This window comes from Scomber japonicus, chromosome 15, assembly GCF_027409825.1.
Source record: "Scomber japonicus isolate fScoJap1 chromosome 15, fScoJap1.pri, whole genome shotgun sequence".
Taxonomy (NCBI): domain Eukaryota; kingdom Metazoa; phylum Chordata; class Actinopteri; order Scombriformes; family Scombridae; genus Scomber; species Scomber japonicus.
In genome coordinates, this window is record NC_070592.1 from 19,883,598 (window position 1) to 19,908,324 (window position 24,727).

General features: G+C 41.0%; 4 protein-coding genes across 4 annotated transcripts; 2 read left to right on the forward strand and 2 right to left on the reverse strand.

Annotated features, from left to right (window-relative positions):
- The first annotated feature begins 291 nt into the window (after positions 1-291).
- Positions 292-684, forward strand: LOC128374406 (proline-rich protein 15). The gene has a single exon (XM_053334667.1). The coding sequence runs from the start codon at positions 292-294 to the stop codon at positions 682-684; it is 393 nt and encodes a 130-aa protein (XP_053190642.1).
- A 2,088-nt stretch (positions 685-2,772) lies between these two features.
- On the forward strand, positions 2,773-10,140 carry wipf3 (WAS/WASL interacting protein family member 3). The gene is made up of 8 exons (XM_053334623.1): positions 2,773-2,878; positions 5,139-5,233; positions 6,541-6,673; positions 7,789-7,950; positions 8,119-8,826; positions 9,492-9,629; positions 9,908-10,009; positions 10,090-10,140. Exons 2-8 carry the CDS (start codon positions 5,156-5,158, stop codon positions 10,128-10,130), a joined length of 1,362 nt encoding a protein of 453 aa, XP_053190598.1. The 5' UTR covers positions 2,773-2,878; positions 5,139-5,155; the 3' UTR covers positions 10,131-10,140.
- A 1,212-nt stretch (positions 10,141-11,352) lies between these two features.
- On the reverse strand, positions 11,353-15,478 carry LOC128374169 (peptidyl-prolyl cis-trans isomerase FKBP14-like). Its single transcript, XM_053334437.1, has 4 exons — positions 15,162-15,478; positions 14,107-14,258; positions 13,461-13,588; positions 11,353-12,501 (listed from the first exon to the last, which is right to left on the reverse strand). Exons 1-4 carry the CDS (start codon positions 15,353-15,355, stop codon positions 12,343-12,345), a joined length of 633 nt encoding a protein of 210 aa, XP_053190412.1. The 5' UTR covers positions 15,356-15,478; the 3' UTR covers positions 11,353-12,342.
- A 950-nt stretch (positions 15,479-16,428) lies between these two features.
- On the reverse strand, positions 16,429-23,832 carry wu:fc38h03 (acetylcholinesterase collagenic tail peptide). The gene is given in 17 exon segments (XM_053334300.1): positions 16,429-16,498; positions 17,340-17,442; positions 18,052-18,181; positions 18,458-18,577; positions 18,691-18,830; positions 20,005-20,101; positions 20,477-20,557; positions 20,641-20,676; positions 20,984-21,028; positions 21,216-21,242; positions 21,341-21,403; positions 21,536-21,607; positions 22,889-22,915; positions 23,062-23,106; positions 23,291-23,498; positions 23,500-23,620; positions 23,730-23,832. Coding segments are annotated over 17 exon segments (1,488 nt in total).
- Positions 23,833-24,727: the final 895 nt, after the last annotated feature.

Sequence of the window (24,727 nt, forward strand, 5' to 3'; positions counted from 1 at the left end):
GTAAGAAGCTCTCTCACCAGTAGAAAAATGGTTATCAAAGTGAATTAAATCAAAGCACATTCAAATATCGAGAGGGCAAATATGGCAGACAGTATTGCGAATATTTTAAAGGTATATTTTGATGTTTCACCATATAGAACATTAAGTAACCCTGTTCGAAGCTTAGACACACTTAGACAGCTGATAAAATTACCTCACAGATGAAATTAGATCTGTTACAATAATATTGGAGTACAATATTACAACTACAGCTAAATACTGATGACATTTTTACCTTCTTCCAGCCCAAAGATGACTGAAAGGACCCCATGGTGGAAGGCATTCCTGCCAAAGAGGAAGAGTGGAGGCTCCAAGGACACAGGTTCAGCCCACACTTTTGGCGCAGACTTTGACCCTTTTGCACAACAGGCTGAGAGGCCAAAAGACCCCGCACCAGCATCCTCTAAGGCCACTGGTGATCAGTCTCAGTCTCAACAAGAGTCCAACAAGAACTCCAGCCTCATCAGTGATGAAACCTATGACGACTCACTCCTGCAGTCAGTCTTCAACGAGCAGACATGTCGCAGAAACATGAAGGTGTCCCGCTCAGGTCGATTTAAAGAGAAGAGGAAGGTGCGTTCAAGCCTTCCTATAGAGGAGAAAGACACAGAGAATGCAGCAGCGGGGAAAGAAGACAGACGGTGATGGTGAGGAGTACATGAAGATGCTTGTTACATGAAGATGCTTTATTCTCTTGAGGCATATCAAGAGGTCCACTTTATGCTGTTGAAGATGAAGAAGACAAAGAACATTTAATGTTTAGCCCAATACTGCAGGAATGAGGTTATGTGGTAAACTTACAGTGTAGCTGTTTAAATAAGACAAGAAATATTGGAAAATTTGGACCTCTATTGATGGACTGTGCCTGAAGACCACAGAATGATAAGTGACTTTAAAATGGAATATTTATTTATTCCACATGATGTTTATTGAGCTATTATTATCCCACAAAAAAGCCCAGAAAAAAATATAGTAATGCATTGATGCAGTAAGCACTTTAGGGCCCCGAAATGAAGTTACTCTACTACAGTTTACCTCTTTCATAGAATAACATACAATCCCAAAAACAAGTGCACATTCTTGGGAATACTTAAGAAAAGTGTGATATGCTTCAGGAAAATATTTTTCATAAGATGCTAACATGACTCTAGTAATAAGATTAATATATGTGTGTGTGTGAATGAAGGATGCTCCTTTTTACCAATGTTTTTACAAATATAATGATTCTAAAGGATTATTTGAAGGATGTTTATGTTATTATGTGTGGGGAAACAATCTGCTATACTGGAAGAAATTAAAGAATGCTTGTAAGCAGCTTTTAGTCAGATGCACAAATGTAATTAGGATGAGAAGAAGTAAACACTTGCCAGCTAAATATATAAATAATTTGTATGAAGGATATTTTATACAACATAATAGGTCCTAAGCTACTGACAATGAAGTAAGAAGATATTGTTGTATCCAACTGAATGAGCTATGGCCATGATATGCTATGGAAGTCTGATCCGGTCTCTAATGTAGTTTGCTTTGTGCAGTATGTAGGAATACTGTATTTTATATCATCTGTGAAAATGAAATGAAGGCAAAAATCTGAGAAATAAATCTGACAACTGCTATATGTGAGTGTGTTTTATAACCTTATCTAATCACAATCAAATCTTCTCTCCAAAGCAATGTGCCATGGAGGAAATGTACATATAAATGAGACATTTCACAGTTAAAACTGTTAATTCAATTCATGTGAATTGAATTAACAGTTTTAACTGGAAACAGAGGTGCAGCAGGCTCCTATTACTCCTCCTTGCAGCTGTGTTGGTGCCTGGTTATCACTTAACTGGAAAGTGGGCCCTAATGTATGATTATCACATTGTAAAGAAAAGGCAATTACAACAGATAAGTGCTATTTATATAGCATCTGCATCGTGTGTCAAACTTAAGCCTCAATGATACTGCTCTGTCAGGTAAAGGGAGGAGCACGCTTGTGTCACTGCATTCCTGTCACTGTTAAAGTTTGTGTGTGTGTGTGTGTGTGTGTGTGTGTGTGTGTGTGAGTGAGAGAGAGAGAAGGGGGGGGGGGCTTGTGTGTGTTTGAGTGTGTGCCTGCAGCAGTATGATAACTGATGCACTGTGATATTCAAATTGAAAACATTAATATCATACAAATATCTCTCACTAGCTTGTTGATGATAAGACAATAAGTGGAAGAGACACAGGGCGGCTCGGATAAGGATTATTTGCAATGTTATATTTTGAACACAAGGGAGCGATAATGTTCTACCATCATCATGCCGAAAATTAGAACTGAGTAAAACTGAATTGTGTTGGGAAAAAATGCATGGAGTGTGCAAACGTCAGCACCATTTCACATTCATGCGTAATTCTTATTTTATTGCACAGGTGTAATTCAAGGTGAGGGCAAGTTTCTTAGCAACTTGAGGATGAATTGATGACGAGCCAAGCGTCCTCCCACTCTCTCTCTCTCCATTGGTCCCGGGTTGAGTGTGGGGCTGTAAAGGTGTGGCCTTGAGCTGCTCGCCTCCAGCAGTGCGCTCGCAGGGGAATAAACAGCCAGAACCATAAAGAGACCATTGTGTAAGAGATCATAGTTGCATGTTTGCTGCCTCTTCAGTATCGACACAATTGTGAAGTAAAGTGAAACTCTCTGAAACTCACTGAAAGTGTTTACAGGAGCTCAGTGTTTAAGTATTGAAGTGGTGTCCCCATTTGACTAAAAATAACCTGCTGAGCTGAGAGGAGCGCACTATGAGTCCAGTTTGCTGCGCTCCTTCTCACTGAAGCTTTCTCTGCAAACAGGTGGATTTTTACTTACTTTCTGAAGGTAAGACAAACTACTACGGGCTAATTCTCTACTTTTCTTTATCATTCAATTCATGGACACATGTATGTGACAGGTGTTCTTATTCTTACAAAAGTGTGCCATGAAATGTGTAAAGATAAGACAGCCTTCAACGAGAACTGATTACAGCGAGTTGTGTTTGTCGAGCACCATGGTGCATCAAATGTACCTGGGTCTAGGTCTTGTTTCACAGCATTTCTATTACAGTGGATAGGTGGAGTTTTGCCACATTACACTTTAAAGGACTAAATAATACATGTATTATCTAATTTCTGGGCTTTCATTGTGGTATCAAACAAACCGTCGTGCCAGGAGTGCATATTAACAAGGAAAAATATGCTGTTTTGTATTTTGGTGGCATTGACTTTACTTCTTCAGTGTTTGGGGTCCCACAGACCCCACTGGTGTAAAAATATTAGTAATAAACTGTATCAACCAATGTTTAAATGTTTCCTTCGCTTTAAGCTGACCTTGCACATTTGAAGAATATGACAAAATATGGAAATGGACATAAAGCATTAACCAAATAACGAATTATTTAATGTTGCATATGTCATTCATGAAAACTCCTGTATTGATAAAACTGACAAAGAAATATATGGTGTACATAGTTAGGTTACTTATTATGTTTGGGCTCAGAGGTTATACATATTATGTTATACTGTAAAACTCCAATAACAGACATTGGAATAGACATATTTGGGAGGTGTAATAATGCTTCAAAAGCACTACACCAGAAAGTGATATAGAGCATATCGGTTGCATTAATGTACCATGTACAGCTGGAGTCTATGAGCTCCCAAACTGAGGTCATTTTCTATAGCAGATGTTCGCAACATGTTAACAGTTTATATATGTCATGTTTAGAAGCAATTCTCATAAAATTAGGAAACGTCATGAAATATTAAGGTAATAAAATGATGTTATGACTTTTGAGGTGCTGAAGAGGGCCTGGCGTCTCCAGAATAGAATAATGTGCATTAAACGTTACACCCAGTCCACTGATTCATGAAGTTTCAGTATCCCCAAGTCACACACCCTCCAATAAGAATATAGCTTCAACCAGGGTTCTTTGGTCTCATGAAGTCTTTGTATATCTCTTTGATATAAAAAGTGTGTGAATCACTTGTTCTGGCTGCAGCAGCTGCTGGTTCCAGCTGCTTGTGATTGTCATGTAAGATCTTCTTTTCTTCACAAGGAACAACATGTTCTACAGGTCAAAGGAGAACAAACAACTGGTGCAAGAGGTGCATTTCCGCTCTGTGTCCCACCTGTTCTGTGAGAGCTCAGCTAACCAGTGCCCCCCCCTTAAAGACTTAGACTGGCAGTGTCACAGAGACGCTTGACACAGATATAAAGATAGAAATAGCCATGCAGGACAGTCTGCCAGCTGCAGGGACAGGAAGCATAAAGCATGAGTTACATAGAGATTCAACAAAAACAGGTTCTGTTCTGTGTTTTATTAAATTGCTAACAGGAGCATGTGCAAATTCCACAGAGGACTGAATGTGCACAAACCTCAGGCTGTTTCCAGTCCTTCACAGACATGGAAGACAGCTCCTCAAGAATTTATGATGTCAAGAAGTTGGGTGGAGGTCTGAGTGACTGTTGCTGTGGATAATTTATCAGCCAAGTTGCTGACAACAATGACGGAAATTGAAGCATGGTGACATAATCCTGGACAGGAGCTGTTCTTAGCAAATTGTTAGTGGACACTGGTGGTTTTTTACTTTGTTTCAATATTTTGTGTGCTTTGATACTTGCTGTTGACGACAGCAAGTATGAGAAAACAGAACAATGTGTTTGCACTCTGTAGAATTTTCCTGTGGAGTTTCCTTAATGTGTTTTTCATCCAGTTAAGACGTTAACTTCAGTGAAGGCCTTTGGTGATTGAGGGGGCTAAAGGGTAGGGGTCTATTACTTTTTGCACAACACTCGCTATTGTTCTTCTCCCAAGTCCCCACCACAGGGCATTGTGGGAAGACGAGGAGGACAGAGGGTGGGGGGATGTGTGTCGAATTTCTCTGGAAAGGATGGAGCACTCACTGTTTCCTGTTTTGCGCTGCATGGTGGTGAAAGCTCTTCCTGTTCAGGGAAAGAGGGGAAGAGGTCGTAGAATGTGGGCCTTTAAACAGTAGCAGCTTCTAACATGGAGGAGTAAAGAAAGCTAGAAGTTTGTCAGTGGCTGCAGTTTGAGAAAAGGATGGCAACTATGTTATAGTATATGCATTGTCTTCTACAGGTATCTGAGACCTAGGAATGCCAGTTCCACCTCCTCCCCCTCCGCCTCCACTGGCACCCCCTCCACCACCACCGCCCAGCACTGCCCTGCCACAGGTACCAAAGACTGTGTGCTTTTCTCTGCCTCCAACTATCTCTCACGCAATTGTAAACACTTGCTTGTGTCCTTCTCACTGACCATCAACCAAACACCTAGCGGCTGTTTGCATTATTGATCGAGGTAGTACACACACACACACACACACACACACACACACATAGTGTAGGGCAGCCAGCAGACTCTCAGTGGCAGAAGAGTGTTATGTTTCCACTGCAATATCACAGTGTCCTCATGTTAAATGAGTTGCCGCTGCCATGCTGCAGAGTTAGCTAGTTTCTAAAGTCATAGCCCTTCTTCAAATTGGGTATGTGAGTTAAACAATGAGCTGTGAATTTGTCTATGTAAGTAAGAGGCATATTCTAACCTTCTTTTTCTCTTGCCCTTGCCTCTCTTTCTTTGCCTCCTATCCATTGGCCTTTGTCAGGCAGCAACTGAGGATTATTGTCATGAACAATAAATGTTGATTTTTTTAATTAATCTCTTAATTGTTTACCCTGTAAAATGTCAGAAAATATCTTTAGAAATAATCACACACTAAATACAGTGTCCACTGTGTTGGAAATGGACCCAGTTTGAGTCAGAGACAATGAACCAGTGACAATAGTGATGCTTAAGTTTTAAAATAGCTCTACTAGATTATAGCAGTTCACAACAACACCATGATTTTAGTTTGGGCAAATAACCCAGCAGTAATATGGCATCTGGCAGATGTTGGCCCACCTAGAGCCCATTTGTGCTTGAGGTTTCTTTACCGTTAAAGGAGTTTTTCCCTGCCACTGTCATAAAGTGCTTGCTAATGGGGGAATGTTGGGTCTATGTAAATTAAAGAGTACAGTGTAGACCTTCTCTATGAAAAAGGGCCCTTGAGATAATATGAAAAATGAAAAAGCGAGAAATAGCAATGGGTTTTCTACTTTTGAGTACTGGGTAAAGTTATTCCATTATTGCTTTGGTGCTGTATTGACTGTTTTTAGCAGCACAATGTCAAACAGCTTGATTTGTCTGACCAACTCAACCAAACTCAAAAGTATTCAATTTACAGTGATATAACATGAAGAAAAGCAGCATGTCATCATACTTGAGAAGTTGGAGTCAGCAAATGCAATTAAATAAATGCATTTTTGATATTTATTATCAAAACATTTGTTGATTCATTTTTATATCATGTTTTTAAGACTGAATATTAGGGGTAATGATTGTGCTGTGGTAGAGAGTCAAGATTAGATATAGGCCACATTATATATATTATATATGTTTTTATATATGTTTTTAAAATTGCTGTATTGTCTCTTTTATGTGGCAGTGTCCATTGGATCCTCCTAAGCAGTCTGGTGGAGGAGGAGGTGGAAGAAATGCCCTGCTGGCCGACATCCAGAAAGGAGCCAGGCTCAAGAAAGTCACACATGTCAACGACCGCAGTGCCCCTGCTGTCGATAGTAAGAAGAATAACTTGACCACCCTACAAGCACACAGACACAGACACACTCAGTCTACGTTAAGACAAACCATCCAGTCATTCTCAGAGTGAAGAATATGGAATGGGAGATTCAACAATGTGTATTTGTATGTGGAGATGCAGGAGGAGAAGAGATAAGAGATGAAAGAAAGTGAGGGAAGAGGGAGAAAAACAGGAGGGAAGAGACAGACTTTAGTTGTATAATTCACTGGGGGTAAGTTGTTTTTCTCTGGGCTATATTTGAGCATAGACACACACTCACACACTGAGAGCACACTTCAGGAAGGAATTCCCTATAGTAGATAAGGATGCAGACACTATAGGAAACCACTGTATATGGTGGGAAACACAATAGACAAGACACACATTATATCTGTACTACACTCTATGCTAACAGAAAAGACTGGAAAGTTATACAAATATTTTATTGTTTTATGTATTCAGTCACAAACATTCACAAACATTCACATCATACCATAGTGTCTGTTATGATAAAAGGCTCTGTTGTATGCTCAATTAGTCAATGAATGAACCCTTTCATAATGTCCAGAGTCATATTTGACCCATTTTTACATTTAAGAGCAGTAAAAACATCATAAATATTTTTTCATTTTAGTCAAAGATTTAATGACTTCTCCTAACGTGACCCAGAAAATGCCCAATTTGAAATATTTCAACTTCTTAAAAACATTTGTGTGTAGCTGATACATAATTTTTTTCAGATTTTGATCCATACAGTATTTACCACATGTTAATACTGTTGCATTCTTCACATTTAAAATGTGTCATTGAACTCATTATGTTCCACTGTTTTATGTAACATGTGAAAGATCTGTCCATTGGCCAGTATATTATAAGTGGCGATGTCAGTTACATGTGTGGAGCCAGACTGGTTGGAATAGTCGGCTTTCTTTCATGAAATGTAAAGTTGTCCCTCAGGGAGATCAGTTAATTTGGGTGGTGAAAAAATGTATTCATGATCCTGCCTGAAGCCTTTCAAGAACAACATTATCACAAAAATGAAAGCTAACGGCCACTGACATTCATGAAATTAATGCTCACTTGTGATGTGTGTGTATGTGTGTTGTTCCCCAGATGTCAAGGCTAGCACTGGAGATGTGTCCAGCTGTGTTGGTGCTTCTCAGGGTTCATCAGGAGGGATGTCACCCATGGGGCCCTCTTTAGGTGGGCTCTTTGCTGGAGGGTTTCCCACTCTTAGGCCTATAGGTCAAAGAGACTTAGCAGGCAAGACTCCAGGTTGGTAGAAAATGTCTTGATCTCACTAGATCTCTGTATTTTTGACATATTTTGTGGTATTTTCTGAATTTGTCTCTTCTCTTGTGTGTGTGTGTGTGTGTGTGTGTGTGTGTGTGTGTGTGTGTGTGTGTGTGTGTGTGTGTGTGTGTGTGCGTGCGTGCATTGAAGTGTCACGTTCAAGCTCATCAGCTTCCATGAAGCCGCATTGGAACCCGCCTGCACTAGCAGACTTGAGCAGCATCCATGAGCCTCACAGGACGACGGAGCGAGAAAGCGTCGCCTACCATCCACTTGCTCCCTCGTCCTCTGCCCCTCCCTCCCCCTCTCACAGCAGCAGGCCCCCTCCTCCTCTCCCTGCCTCTCCTCCACCTCCACCTGTCCCTCCCTCTGCTCCTCCCCCACCTCCCCCGCCTCAAGCCTTCCAGGACCGGCCTGCCAACAAGCCTCCACCTCTCCCTTCCTGCCCTCCCCCTCCACCTCCATGCACAGTCACAAAGCCCACCTGGCTCCCCATCCAGCACTCCCACCACACCTCCATCTCCCACCCCTCTACTCCTCCTCCTCCTCCTCCACCCTACATATCTCCCTCCACAGTCCCAGGTGACCGCTCCTCAGGTTGCTTCTACCCTCCACTCCCCTCCCCTGCCCATTCTGAACCGTCTAGGTTCCCCATCCTGCGGGACAGCCCAATGGGACCTCCTCCCCCACCTCCTCCCCCCCCTCTACCTGCCTCCTTCACCCCCAGCTGTCCAAGCACCCTGCCCCCTCCACCACCCAAGTTAGCCCCAGTGCCCTCCCCGACCATGCATTTTCTACCACCCTCATACCCATGCAACGCCCCTACCCGGCGGCCACCTGCTGTGCCCAGAAGCGCAGGTAGGTGAACACAGTTTCTCTTATTTCATCAATCTGCATTATTCATAGTCATAAAAAGGGATACCTTCAAACACAATGCACAGCCTGCAGCAGTAAAACGGAGGCAGGAATGACAACAAAAGTACAAAAGAAGAGTGAGACAGCTCACTTCAAAACAATAGTTGACGATTTTTCATCTGAGAGGTTCAAACAACAGCATCATTTTAAAGAATCTATTGTACACATACATGTAAAAATGTACAAATATGGTTTGTTTATGGCACGATATAATCATATTTCTTACATTACTAATTATAGATAATTTCATGAAAAAAAGCCACACATAATACACATAAAATACTATATAAACAAAGAAAAAAACAGTAGTAGAAAGATATGTAGTAATTGCTAGCGTCTTTTATGTGACTGAACCAAGTAGTGGTTTGAAACTGTGGCATCTGCTGCAGCCTGTCATTAAAGAAAGCATGCGTGTTGTGAAACATTGTACTTTTTTAGCAACATCCAAAACAACACTTTTTGTCAGATAAAGAAAAAAGTGTGAGTGTGGCTTGGCAGTCTCAATTGGGATTGGGATTAGAGAACAGCATATCAGATTTAGATGTATTTTTCATGTTAAAGATCATATTGCGGGTGACTGACAGTCGTCTTGTCTCCCTTGTTGACAGGTGTGGGTCGTCTGGCTCCTCCTCCAGCTCCTCCAGCACGTTCACCCACCACTGAGCTGACCAATCGCATTCCTCCCCCTCCACCACCTCCTCCGCTGCCCCCATCCAGTCTCAGGAATGGACACCTGCACAGTCTGGGTGAGATTAGCATTTTACTGTATAAAAATGTAGTTATTCAGATTAAATGCCCAATACCCCTGTCATGGTAGAATATGCTTGTAAGGGTGAAGGAAAAGAGGAGAGAAAAATATTTGTTGTCTTAATTTTAAGAGAATGATGGAAAGTAAGCCACTGTCTCCTGAAGAGACAGTTTTGGGCCCTTGATGAAAGTTGTCTAGCTGGAGTGGAGAGGAAGAGCTAAAGTAGCATTCGACAAAAAGTCAGCCTCTAATGGCATCTTTGCTCTAACCTTGCAGATGACTTTGAATCCAAGTTCCAGTTCCACCCTGTAGAAGACTTACCACCTCCTGATGAATTCAAGCCTTTCCCTCGGATCTACCCCAGCAAAGAAAACAGAGGTAGCAGTTCAATACACTGAATACTGCCCTAGTCTCTGCTGTGATGTCCTTTTCTTAATTTTTCCTCTATCTTATTACAGTGAACCCCAAACCACCTGGGATAAGGACACACCTCAGATGAGTTAAAGCCTTGCCCTGTTCCTTATCCCACACGAGTCAAGGACTTCAATCTTCCTCCTACTCCTCTCCTGGATATGAATGACAATAAGACGACAGCCAAGGACTTTGTTTAGTTTGGATGCAGCTTCTATGTGTGTGTGTGTGTTGGTGTGTGCATGTGAGTCAAACTGTGTCCCGCCGTATTCTGACTACGTGACCTCTGACTGTTTCCAGTGTGGAATGTTTTGAATGTGTGTGAGAGGAGGGCTCTCCCTACTCGTGAGCTACATACACACTCTACACACACATACACACACACACACACACACACACACACACACACATTCACACTGCAGGGACAGTGTCCTCCAGTAGCTATACTTAAAATGACTCTTGACACAGTTTGAGCAATTCAGTATTTCCATATAGTATAGAAGAAAATGCATTTTTAGCATGATGTATGCTATATAGTACAACTTTTAAAGTCTGGATGTAACTCAAACATTTTTAAACACACAGATTAATGCTTGTAAAGCAGTTTTCCACCCCCAAACAAGAAGATACTGTTTAACCACTTGTGTAAATGTTTGACATTTTCCAATATTGCTACCTTTTTAAATTAATGTTTTGGTGCTCGCGCGGAACAATTCTTGCAAGAAGTTGTATCTGTTTTCCTCTCTTTTCTATATAGCCAACACTGGCAGGAGATGTTGTTGTTTGGCTGGTTTGCAACAAGTAAGCCTTTAAGCCGGACAAAATTTGCCAGTGTATTTTTAAGTATTCGCTTAAACAGCAAGGTATACAGCCCTCAGGGTTTCATGAAACTGTACACATACTGTTGTGCCCTCTTGTGTTTATGTGTGTTTATTGTTTTTATAAAAAATTATCAAAAAAATCTATAAAAGTGTAACATAAAATGCAACATAAAGATCACTGACATTGTGAAGATTATGGGAAAGCATCCCTGTCTTCAGAATTGAAAATTAATGAGGTATACAGTTTCCTTTCTCCTAACACATGTGAAGACAGTGCCACCTGCTGGTTCAATTTATAAAATATTGCAAGGTGCAACCACCAAATAAAACACAGTATTGAGTTTGTTTTTAAAAAGTTGATGTAGTCACTTTATTGATCACATTGATTTGACAATTGAAATGAATATACAAATATGTCCTGAAAAGAGCAATCATGTGCTAACTGAGTTGAGTCTTGACATCTTAACATGATAGAAATCCACCCTCAAAACAGCCATTAGTACATTGTTTAAAAATGTACAGATACATTAATCTCCTTTGTTTTTTTAGATGATTTTTCTCTGGATTATATTTTGTAGATAGAATTGTTCATTATTAACACAAAGAAGACTACTATAAACTCAATGTTAGGATCTTTGTTAGAATAGAATAAAACTGCACTTGATGTAGTGGGATAGAGCTGAACAATACATCCTTTCAGCACAGATTTCAGTGCATGTGTGTGCAATGCATCTTTCTCACAGTTAGTTTGACTTTAAAGGTCAAACACAGGTGTCCCTAACAACATTAATAACAGCCTCAGTTTCCTACTGGGAGCACTTAAATGGAGCTAAGATGTTATGTTATTATTACACCTGCTTTTCCAATGGCAAGTCACCACGTCTGCCATAAGGTACTCTCTTTCTCTCCAAATACACCAAATACAATGAAACATTTTGTAAAGGAAATGAACACTGAATTTCACTTAAGGGGAATTCCACCGCCAAATTTAGCAACAATTATCATCTTATGTTACCTGCCAACATGATGTGCTGTCAGTACAAGCATTCACTCCTTTGCCACTATGTTCTTGGGAAGTTGTAGTATCATGGTCCAATTCTTCTAAATGTAAATGTGCTATAAAAGTTTTTAAATTTCTTCAGTCAGAAATGCTGAGCTGATTGTGGTCCCAAAAGATGCAAAATTGGCAGCTTGCCATTCATAATCTCCTACAGAAGTAGACACATAAATGCAAATGTCTGCCAAAATTAAGAATCACTAGAAACATTACAGAAACAAAATTTGGCTCAAAGCCCACCCTTAAATCTTCACAGAGGATGGGTTCAAGAGTCACTCACCACACAAACACAATTCTTCTGTAAAAGTGAAATAGGTTACCTGAGAGAATCCTCGCTATAAAACTCAAAGTATTTCCACCACACATCAATGAAAACTGGAAGACAGTGGATGAGTGAGTGAGAAGCAGCACAGGAAGTGGATTTAAAGTTCATCATGTTTGTAAGTAAACTCTCTGGAGGATATGACGCCATCTTTGTTCTCGTCTTCTCTGGCAAAAATATCTTTCACCATGTTCTCATGCAGTGTGTCATTGGGAGGGTAGCCGTGACGCTCAAACTCCTTCCTCAGGTATTCTTTCACCTGGCAGGGAGAGAGCAGGAAATAAATGAGTGAGACAGAGTGGCTGAAGAAAGAAAACACTGACTGAAGCAACAAACACATGATAAATGTTGAAAAACAGACAAAAATTGCATATCTGATACACATTTCTAGTTTCCTCCTTTACATAATACAGAAAGTCTAAAATGAGACACTAAATGGAAATGGCCTCAGGTTACAATTTGGGCCAAATTATAGTGTCAATCCCTTAATATAACTATATTATATCTTCAATTAAAATAATATACCTGCAGTATAAAATACAATAACTTGAATCCTTGGCTACACAGATTTCCATAAAGCTCATATTGTTCATTTTTAACAACCATGTAAAAAGATTACAGCATTTTACATACAATTACATCACCACTGTACTACCAGAATATTAATACTTTAATGTGCTTCTGCATCTTCCTAATTTCTTCCTACACTATGATTTACTTGTTATGAACTGATTTTGATGTCCGACAGTCTGATGGGCTCTGTGATTGGTCTGTTTCAACTACAATTAAATATTATAAATTATGATGGATGAGGCATAACTGGTCTGTTTATTATTTGACATCATCTTTATTTGACCTAGGGAAAGTAGCCCAGTGGCGAGATTGCTATAAGTGTCACTAAGACTGGAAACCAGAGGCAGATTCATCTCTTATAGTTATGTAGATGTTACTTTTAATTATTGAGGTTTGGAACCGTTTTGATTTCTATTTTCTTTGACTATCTTTTTGTAAATATGTATTATCTGCTTTTTTATCTTGTTATTTCATTTATATTCTGATCTTTATTAATGGCTTGTTTACCTTTTTCTTGTTTTTTCTTGTCATTGTTGTATGGGCCCCAGCAAGACTACAACCACTTTGTGCAAGCTAATGGGGATTCAACTAAAGAATAAAGAAAATGTTTTACTAAATAAATCATAATGCAGTCATTGTCTGCACCTCAGTCCAGGAGAGCTTCCAGTCATTGTTGAGGTCCATCTCCTGGAAGGACTCATGTGACCTTGGCCCATTTCTGATCTCAAGCAGCTCGATGATGAAGGTCAGGGTGCTCTCAGGAGGGATTTTACCTGACCATGACAGAAGACCTGATATCACCTGAGGTTTCTACAAGTTTCTATAAGTGCTTCAATATGGACAAACAGATGGGTTGGTTAGTGCTGCAGGAATTCTGGTACCTCTGAGTGAATACGTTAGAAAGCATTTTGTGAGTATTAAGAGAAAAAACAACATTACTAGTCATATCAAGTCAATCATGTTTTTGTTGTCATGGCAAAGGTTAGTAAGGTGCAGGAGGGTTAGATGTTACTGATCAGAGTGGTGTCTGCTTACCAGGATGAAGCTTAGCATTGTTCACATGCTCCATGTTGACATAAAGTGGACTAGTATTACTGAATGACAAGTTCATTCACTGCGGGTGTCCTAAAGAGCCATTCAAACAATGCAGTTTAACATACAAACATGCACAATATAAATAACACAGTTTGTAAAACCACTTGCTTTTATAAGAAGACAGAATCATGCATCTTTAGCACAGGATATAGTGAGCTTTATTGTACATGCATGTGTAAAAAAAAAAAAGAAGCACCTCTCCCTTCCTTCCCATAGGCCAGGGCTGGAGGTACGATGAGTTTCCTCTTCTCTCCAGAGCACATATCCTTCAGGCCTTTATCCCAGCCTCTTATCACTTCCTTGATGCCAAGTGTGAACCACACCGCATCCTTGTCACCATGGCTTCGACTGGTAGATGGACAGATGTAGAAAGAGCGAACAGTTACAAACCTCTGCTGGCTGTTTCAACACTTTGCAATGCAAATAGTATGTAATCATTATTAATTAATGTTAACATTATGGTGTCAAACATATTTAAACATTTTAAAAAACTTTGCATTTCTTTTTGTCATTGATATTATACTAAAAAACACAATTTTGAGATGAAATGAGAAGAAAAGAATTTTCTCACAATACTCAGAAATTAAAGGCTCAGTTCAACTTACTTACAAAACAAAGGTTTGATACAAACATTTTGATATACAACGTTTGTCTCTGACATTTTTACGTAATGTAATTCTGTTTATCTTGTCTTGGGATTTTAGACGTCTTTGTATGAGCTTTTAACTTCCTACTTCTCCTGCAAGAGTTATCTTACTTTAAATGTCAGTGTGTATAGTCTACAGTCATAAACCAGAAGATACTCATATTTGAAAAGCTGGAATCTGAGAATTTCAACATACTTTTCTTTTAAAAATGACTGCTAATCAAAATAGTTGGCAACTGATCAATTAATCATCTAATCATTGCAGGTCTCATGCATACATATCAAATACATATCAATAATAATAGACATCTGTGGCCCCCAGTAAAACAGAGGAGATTTTTTTCGGTAAAAATATACATCTGAAGTTTGCAAAAAGTAGTTAAAAAATGTTAAAATTAAAATTCTAAGAGATGAATCTCAAACCCTCATCACATAATAGCAAAGATATCCACACAGATAGAGACCACTAGAGGAATGAGAGGGAATACGTCCTCTTCTAATTTGGGTGAACTGGCCCTTTAAAAAAGTTGCGTGTTGAGTGAGAAATTAACTTGTACTATCTTACCTGAAATTCGCATTAATTTAAAATACTGTGTCAAACATACGTGGTGTGAAACATGGTCCCATTCTCTAAGTATCCCTCATGATGCACCAGCACGAGGTCTCCATACTTGGATTTTCGGTGACAGAGAAAAGGTCTGTGCATGACTTCAATCTGCACCTCAGCCTCAGGCACCTTCCCCCCGCTGACAGACAGCAGCAGGTAGGAGCAGAGGCAGCTCAGCACACTCAGCAGCATACCGACCGACACACTCAAACCTCCGGAGAAACAGCAGGACGAGCAGACAGCTAGAAAAAGTTAGTAACAAATGTGCAGAAACAGCAACAAGGCAGCTGATCTCCTTTGTACGTGGCAGGGACGTTTCATCATGTACGTTGTTGCAGGAAGTTTTCCTCTGATTGGCTGCTCTTGCCATAAACCCCACCCACACAATCCCCCTTTAAAAAAAAGAATTTTTGAATGAACTCAGAACTGTGTAATCTTTATTAATCTACAGTGTTTTATGAAATTTACAATCATGCAGGCAGGTTATATATTTTCTGATTTAGTTTTGATCGTATTCGAAGTGACGGAGCAGTTTCTTCATGCTGCTACAATAATCACGTATTCTTTTTTTGGCTCCTGTTGCAGTATGACATTCATTTTCTTTCTGTCGGGTGTTTTAACATTCATTTCAAAAGGGCCACACTTTGACTGGTACATCTACAGCACTGGTTAAAGCAGTCCACTGTGCACCGTAACACATTTACATGCAATAACACAGCATTGTACTTCATAAATATATGTTTTGTAATGCATTGCACTGGAATAAAAACATTTACACACCCCTGATTTGCTTACTACAGTACATATAGAATTATTGCCTCTTCGGAAAAGGCTCTTTTTTCTTTTTTCCTTTTTCTCATTAGAAGAAGAAGTTCAGCTTATTTCTGCATTAACAGTCAGCAAGTCATACACATTGTAACTACTTTATATGATACAATCATTAAATCGTTAAACAGTTCCCCACCATCACCAATGTTCATAACAGTGCTACAGCCGATGGTGTGACAGTCGCAAGGAGCTCCCTGAGGCCCATAAAAGATTCAAACCTCCAGGGGGGACAGTCGATTCAAAGCTGACTCCTGCAACTTTTCTTGGCTCAGAGCAGACACAAGCGCTTCCCCTTAGTACTCTCTCAGTCCATCAGTTCGTTTTTTAGGGAGGGGGTGGAGAGGGCAAGACCTCAGGGGGAATCTGAAGTATAAGCCCTGTAATCGTAAAGACAGGCTGCAAAGTTGCAATGTGGCCATTTTTAAAACATTTCCATTTCAGGTGAAGTACTTGCAGCCAGTAGAGTCAATGAGGCAAGATTCAGTACATCTGAGCTGCCCAAAGGATCTGCGGAAGACACAGAACATTATTCATGAGTGCAACTCACTGATAAGTGTATACCTAACTCGCTACCTAAATTCACACAGTTTTATTTTTTTTAAAGGAATAGTTCAAAATTTTGAGGAAATATTTTTATTTGCTTTCTTGTTGAGAGTTAGATGCATAGATTGATACCACTTTCATGTCTGTGTGGTAAGTACAGAGACTAGAGCTGAGAGGCAATTAGGTTAGCTTAGCATAAAAACTGGAAACATCAAACTTGTTTGTTTAATAAGTAAAAGCAAAGCAAGTTGTGGTTTTATTTGCTGGAACTATTTGTTGCCTGGGGCAGTGAGTCACAAGAAGCTTAGTGATTTATAAGGATAAAACAAATATGTTAATTATAGAGCTTTAGAAGGGCTAGTAAGTAGAATTATGTTTACTTTTGGACAGCTAGTTTCCCCCCCCTGCTTACAGTCCTGTATGCTAAGCTTAGCATCTCCTGGCACCACCAAATATGTATCTAACAGATATGAGAGTGATACTGATCCTCTCATCAAACTCTCAAGAAAGGGAATATGTATTTAACTATCTAACTATTCAGCATAAATGCATAAAAGCATGCAGAGTTGTGTGATATAAGAAGCTTTAAACACCCTTCTACAAATATACCATTAGGATGGGTTTATAAACACAGCAAAAAGTACAGCAGTCCATTCAAGTGACCTACACAATCCCAAGATTAATCATACCTGCAGAAGGAACTGCATTGTGTAATCCTGGCACAGAGGACCTCTGTGAAATGTTGGCTCATAATAGCAACTCAATGCACATAAATAAGTGGACTGAATGCTGGCAGCAAACATACCCAGGAAGATAGGATTTGCACGTCTGATAACCAAAGTCTTTTCCATCACACTCCTCCATGCCTTCATGTCGGTAGCCATCTCCACAGTAGGCCCACTTGCAATCTGAGGTCATGAAAAGAAAGACATTAAAGAAACAACAAAAAGTAGTGGCAGGGATAGCAAGGGGGGAAGGGAAAAAAGAAGACGTAACTAATTGCTTTGGCACTCTTGTGTGCCAATACAGCATTTTCCCGATTTTCCCGATAATTTAATTGAACGGAGAAGCAGACAGTAAGAGTAGTGAGGGGATGGCAGGAGAAAAAGAGGTTGAGATTAATGAAAGATCAAGGAAAGGTTTCACAGTGTGTACTTCTTTAAATCTCTGCCATGTGGGCTCAGGCTATGCTCTGCAGGACATCCCACAAGCAGCTGGGTTTATAGCGGCATGGTGGTGTTTGTGCAGCAAAAAGCCTGACCTACTTAGTACTTGAAGAACAGTTCTGCATTTGTAGATTAATAGGATTTTGATCTAAAGAGTGTGGTAAAAAGTTTGTCTGAGAAAGTTTTGCTTTAAATACAAAAAGTAACTTCATATATAATTGGAATTTGTTTTCAATGACAACAGTTACGTGGGTTATTAGCATACTGTAGCTGTCTGTAGGTCATTCCTTTCCTTTAACTCTTACTTTACTGGCCGTATGTGCAAGTGCACTTGAGAGGCATGTAACTCACTGAGACAAGCATCAGTGACAATCTGGTTTCCGTCATCACACTCCTCTCCATACTGGGCCTGCACCTTTCTGTCCCCGCACATACCAACTCTATCCTGGACTTTCTCCGTGGACTGGAACGGCTGGAAGGGCTAGAAGAGTTGTAAGAGAACAAGTGCTGACTTGACATTTGCAGGTTCTGAGAAATCTTTTGAAACAAACTCAGGCTTTGTGATTTGCAGGTGAAAAGATGTCAAGTTACCTCGGCTAAGACTAGGCTGAAATGTAAGTTTTATTTAACCCAGTTACTTATAGTGAAACTTAAATGTAGTATAGTTTTAGCTGAGATGCAATCATGTGCTCACTGGCTCCTGTTTGAACAACTACAGATCACCATTCTCAAAAATTACTTAACACTCCAAACATACCTGTATGGGTTTCCATCCATCTTTATCTCTGAAGTACAGTGCCCTCTGATCCTTCCTGAATGCTATAGCGTTATCGAGATGTAGACGTGTCAACTCCTCTTCGCTGTTTACCACAAATATCTGCACACATGCATACAGATGATAATGAAGGCTGATGATTCAATATAGGTAAATATTCAGTTTGGATGTTAATTATCTTGAAGGAAAGCACTTTGATGTGAATGGGGTCTTACCGCAGGGACTTTATTAGGACTGCCCCGTTGTGTGTAGCTTCCAAATGGAGCGTTATTTGCTCCGAGAGAGGTGTCACACTCACAGTGACCTGGTGGACCTGGGAGACCCTTCTCTCCCTTTTCCCCGACTACATAGCGACCTGCAAGAAACACAACCCATATAATGGGCGGAGGGGGGTTTGATGAAAAACACACACATGCCTAAACCTTACAAACAGTAATTTGAGACCAGTGTTTCCCACACAATCATTCTTTCGTGGCGGCCCGCCACGAAAGAATTACGTCCACCACGAATAGATTTTTCGGCTTTTGGCTCGCTCGACCTCCCTCATAAAAGCATAGTAATGGGACTCTGTCTGTGAATGTAGCTTGTCGTTACAATTCCGGGGCAGTAGGTGGCGGCAATAAAACCAAAGAAGACGCACTTAATTCACCTGGTCGGCCAGAAGAAGAAGATAAAGAAGATAAAGAAGATAGACAGACGAAGATAGACATAGACATATGTCTTTGCTAGAGGCTATCTGCTGGTGTGTGGTGTGTATAAAACAGGAGGAGTTCACGGACGTAAACAAAACAGTCACGTGTCCCACAGATGCAGTGTCGGGAAAGGGACCGTATATGGTTTGTTCCGTGTCTGTTTCCTTACGTGTTGGACTAAATACATGGACATATTGAGGAAAATATTTCGGTTTTATGGAAACGGATTTCATATTTCACCAGAATGGATACTTGGCGAGCTGTACAGAAAGTCCTGAGTCATAAGATGATCGTTGTGGATAAAGAGAAGACTTTGAAGGTATGTAGCATTATAGCTGTTAGCTTACTTTAGCGGAGTGGCTAGCCGAGCTAACCACTAATACTATTACAGCTGTGAGCAACCATATAATTCATGAGTGGTCTTGAATGAATCAGGAGAATCTAAGCTTTCAATGTAACAATGTACGACATGAATATATATGTTTAAGGGTTGGTGTTTAAAACATTCAGAAGAACTTGTCGCTACCTCCCAACTTCCGGTCCGTCCCGTAGGCGGAACAGCGTGTTTTAAGTGTCTGCAGTTCCGATCCTTGATGTTGGCTGAAACAGACGAGTCACCCTCAAATATGCTGAAAACCATGTTGAAGTTTGGCCTGCAGTTAGTCTTCCCTAATGTTTATGTGGCTTTGAGGATGTTCCTTACGTTGCCGGTGACAAACTGTGAGGGGGAGCGATCATTTTCTCATTTGGGGAGAATCAAAAATGAGCTGAGGACCACACCACCACAAATAGATGCCTGTCCTGTGGGAAACACTGGAGACTGATTGTGTGTGTTACCAGAGGCAGGTGGACCAGGTGGTCCAGGCAGGCCGTTTGGCCCCGCAGGTCCTGGGGGGCCCATGATTCCTGCAACTCCTGTCTGGCCCTTCATACCCTGTGCAAACGAGGCCAATATTAGAAAATACGCTCACATTGAAAGTGACCTACATGCCACTGCCTCTTGTGCATAGCTGTGTGTGTACATGTGTGTGTGTGTGTGTGTGCATACAAATGTGTAGGTTGAGAAGATGCCAAAGACTCTACAGTCCCTGCAGAAGTCTAAACTTAGAGTTGCAACTTAAGTTGGAGTGACTGAATTAGCCACTGAGAGGACAAAAGTGTCAATGCTCCACATGAGGGTTAAATGATGCTGGTGTGTGAAAGTGAACTGTGCCATATCCAGGTCTGTTACGTACATATCAAACATAAACTGACATACTTTAGAGGGCAAGATCTTGTGCACTTGGGCATCAGTCTCTTTTTTCCTCACCTGTTTGCCTCTCTTCCCAGGTCGTCCAGTAGGTCCTCTCTTTCCTGAGACTCCTGGCTCTCCCTTTGGTCCCTGCTCACCCTGGACGAGGAGCAAAGTTCAGGAATAATTAGATCAAATCAAGTTGCTTAATTCCGCAGTTCACATTGCTTAGTCATTCTTACCTTCTCTCCAAGCATCCCAGGCAACCCAATGGAACCCTAAATAGAGACAAAATGAGAATGTGATGTGAGTTTCCTCAGCAGGAATCATACAATTTTTTAACATTAATTTTATCTGGCAGTGAGTTAGAAGTCTTATTAAAACATGTAAGACAGCATGAAATTTTAAGACCTCTAAGATAGTAGCACAAGTCATGAACCACTTTGGGTTCCAACCAATAGTTGAACAAGCTGGTGTTGAGTATTTCACTGTCCCATCAAATTATTGGGTCCATTATCAAGAAGCATGAGTTGCGATGCCCATAGACCAACACACATGAAGGAAAAAAGACATTTCTCCACCTACCTTATCACCTTTTGGTCCTTTTATGCCAAGATCACCACGAACCCCCTTTCAACAAAAACGCAAAGCCAAATAAACAATAAATATCCTCCCTTTTGGTTCCAGTTTTTTTTCTCAAAGGAGAACACATGATTTAAAGAGCTGATATGTATTATGTATTAGTAAACCTAAACAGCTGAATTCAATTTGGACTTTTAATAGTATAACACTGACAAACGGGTAGAATGTGACTAACCTTATCTCCTTTGTATCCAGGCAAACCCTGAGATAAAACAGAAGAGGAGTTTAACAACAGATGAAACCAAACTAAATTCAATCCAACATGTAAGATTGTGTGTATGATGTAAAGATGTGACTGACCTTTGTCCCCGGTGGTCCTCTAAGTCCTGGTAATCCCATCAGACCTGGATCCCCCTTCTCACCCTAATTTAAAATAAAATCACACTCATATGACTCTCTATATGTCATATACTGTATTTCTGACAATACATGATTACCATATAGGTTTATAAAAAGCATGAAAGAAGGGAGGCACTATGTCACCATGAAACTTACCTTGGGTCCCTCTGGGCCAGGCCATCCTGGAAGTCCTTGTTTACCAGGAAGGCCTGGAGCTCCAGTACGACCCTACAGAAACACAGATGTAAGTCATTCAGCAGTCAGTAAAAATATTAGTCAAATGTGCCATAATGCATTAGTGCATTTTCACCTCTGTTATCATAAAACATGATTTGAATCGGACACAATCAGTCACTTGCTGAGTTTGATCTGCATTAAGTATTTTGTGAAAGACTCAAGTGGACTACTTTGCTGTGTCAGGACCTACTGTAGGAAATCTCAATAAATCTGCAAACCTAATAAAAGTCTAATATTTGTTGTATTTGCAGATACCCAGTAACGATCAGGACACAAATTTGTTACTGGACAGTAACTTAAGTATTCAGTTTTTGCAGCTTTCTCCCTGAAGCCTTTGAGTTTTTTTGTTGAGGTTTTGTGTAACTGTTAACAGTCCGATCTTTGTGAGTTCTCTTAAATAAAATCATGTTTGCATCTTTAATTTACTTCAATTTTGACTTATTTCAGCTTTTGTATTGTTGATGATCTGCAGCTTTTATGTTGATCGTGATGCTTCTTGACTTCCCCCGTTTCCCTGAAATGGAAGCCTTGAATTCAGCAGGGACTGACCGGGTTAAACAGGGACAAAACCTAGTGTTAAAAGCTTTAAGAATGCCACTGAGATTTGCTAATTAATGGACCAGAATAAAGCTTTAATTGATCTCGCTCTATCGTCAGTGCCCTGTAAGCAAGTGAGCCAGATACAGTTTATTACACAACAGCCTCACATCTCTGTGACACCTGGACGGGCTGCCATGCTAGCAGTGTGCTCTCATTTTTGCTGCCTGTCATTAAAACAGCAGCCTGTAGAGACACAGTGGCCCTGCTGCTGTGTGGAGTGATTTATCATAAAGAGCGAAAGCACTTAGGGAGATTAAAGTGCAGAAGAGCCTGGATCAGCAGGACTGGAGTCCAGTACAAGGGCTAATGGAGCCAGGCCAAGAGAACAAGGAGAGAGTGGAGGAAGAAGCAGAGGGGAACGAAGGAAAGAGGGGAATGACAGAGAGGAGGAGTGGGAGGATGAAGGGAGACATCCAAGGATGTGATCAAGCTTTGCTACATTTTCAGAGTGGCTTCCGAGACTAATGTGGCATGACCCATTTAGCAGCTGCAGAGGATATTCTGGGCACATCAATAGACAAATCACATCATGGAGACTGAGGATGCATAGATGGGACAACAGAGGGAGAGAACGAGATGGAGAAATCCAGATCCCATTATTCCAAGGACATGTTACAGTAGATGGACCGGAGACAGACGAGCGTGACATGCAGGAGGGGAGGAGCGACTCACCTTTGACCCAGGACGTCCAATTTCTCCCTGGAAGAGGACAAATGAGGGGCAAGGGAGATGTAGTGCTCGTTAGAGCAGAGAGGAACACAAGGACACACACAAATACTTCTACCGCAAACTACATTAGAGACATATTTCAATACGTGAGCTAGTAGACCACAAAAAACATTCACCTTCTCCCCCCTTGGTCCTCGTATGCCAGGTAATCCACTGTGACCCTGAAAAATGACACCACATTTATATACAGCTCACATATTCCCTATTGAGCTTGGTACATTTGTAGATAGATCAATACTAAAAAGGTAATTTAGCTTTATTTCCACGCTTGTTTAACAATATTTCCATCTTCTCTCCTAAAATGCCTACAACAGTTAATGGATTGTTTTAAAGCAGGAACTTTACCTCTGGGCCGCTGGGTCCTGGAGGTCCTGGAGGCCCTTGTGAGCACCCCAGCATCACAGGTTTTTCTCTTTGCTGCTGCTCTCTTCCAGAAACACTTGGCTCTGACATGCTGATGCCATCCTTTAAACACACAAGAGCCATGAGTACAGGTTTTGAAGCAGCAGTGTACTGTGCTGCATAATTATATGACTGCGTGTATCAATGTGTGTCTGACACCTACAAGGTTGCCCGGCTTCCAAAGATGAGGCGGCGGGGGAAAGAGAGGTGGGGGAGGCGGTGACATGAGACAACAGGGGTCAAACCTCATTGGCTCGTCCGGCAACCCGAGGGCTGAGAGGAAAACAGAGAGCAGCACACACCACTAACAGTCTGCCATGATGAAGCGCATGATGAAACGTGCTACTGTTGTTCTAGTCTTACAAACATCTGCATAGGTTACCTGAGTGGGGTGAGAGGATGCTGTCCATGAAAGAGTGACGCGACAGGGCCCATGCAGGACACAGGAGAATTTGGAAGGACACTGCAATTTTGAGGAGATCCATCCTGCTGGTTATCTTTCCCTAAAACACACAACAGAAGCGGTCACACACACACACACACACACTGTATTTCTGCTGCCTGAGCTTAATGCAGTTACTGGCAGCTGTCACTTCTCCTTACTCCCTCTTAAGGGTGTCACTGTTTCATCACTCACAAACCTCAGTCTCCAACAGCCCCCCCTCTCTCTCTCTCTCTCTCTCTCTATCTCTCTCTCTCTCTCCTCATAGCATAATAAACTTGTTGCAGCTCAACACTGCAGCAGATGCAGCCACCGCTGTAATTCCAGCCGTGCACCAACACCCTCAGCCCTGTGCCAGAATTAGACCAAGAGGGAGGCCACTTACTGACAGAAGTAAGAATAGTAAGGCTGTAACAGGTTCATGTACATAAACATTTCTAGTAATGACACATGGTGTGTGCATGCCCATGATAGTGGACGAAAGATGTTAGAAACCCCCCCCAAAAAAGATAATCCCGTGTTCAAACACGTGTATTGCACAAGAATATGGTTCCCTCATTAAGCCATATGTTCAATAATATGCTTCAACTCCGTCTGTCTCATCTAATTGAATGCACAGTCTGCCTTGATGTCCTCATGATACATAAGTGGAAGCAATATAAGCAATGTCATGCACATCTATGGCTTTTTCATGCACAACATATATCCCTTACCTTATGCTTCAAATTGCGCCGCACTTGTAGACACGCTGGCTGGCGCTCCTCCTCTGCGCGGTGTGCAGTGCCACAGGCTGTGGCCAATCTGGACCGCTAATAAATCTGATCCACTTATCGACCCGCTTCTTTCCCTCCGCAGGTCAATAACAACAAAATTGTGGAGGGAAGACCTTCACTACCGGCGGCTATATGCTCAGCAGAGTCCACCAGTGGCGGGCAGCT

Bases quoted from the DNA above. Each gene is read 5' to 3' on its own strand.
- LOC128374169 (XM_053334437.1), bottom strand. From the start codon at position 15,355: ATGCTGCTGAGTGTGCTGAGCTGCCTCTGCTCCTACCTGCTGCTGTCT. The intron at 13,589-14,106 runs GTGCTTCTTTTT...TGTCATGGTCAG, and splicing joins CTATGGGAAGGAAGGGAGAG to GTAAAATCCCTCCTGAGAGC. The intron at 12,502-13,460 runs GTGCAGACAATG...TCTCCCTGCCAG, and splicing joins GGAAGCTCTCCTGGACTGAG to GTGAAAGAATACCTGAGGAA.
- wipf3 (XM_053334623.1), top strand. From the start codon at position 5,156: ATGCCAGTTCCACCTCCTCCCCCTCCGCCTCCACTGGCACCCCCTCCA. The intron at 5,234-6,540 runs GTACCAAAGACT...TTTATGTGGCAG, and splicing joins CCAGCACTGCCCTGCCACAG to TGTCCATTGGATCCTCCTAA. The intron at 9,630-9,907 runs GTGAGATTAGCA...CTAACCTTGCAG, and splicing joins TGGACACCTGCACAGTCTGG to ATGACTTTGAATCCAAGTTC.
- LOC128374406 (XM_053334667.1), top strand. From the start codon at position 292: ATGACTGAAAGGACCCCATGGTGGAAGGCATTCCTGCCAAAGAGGAAG.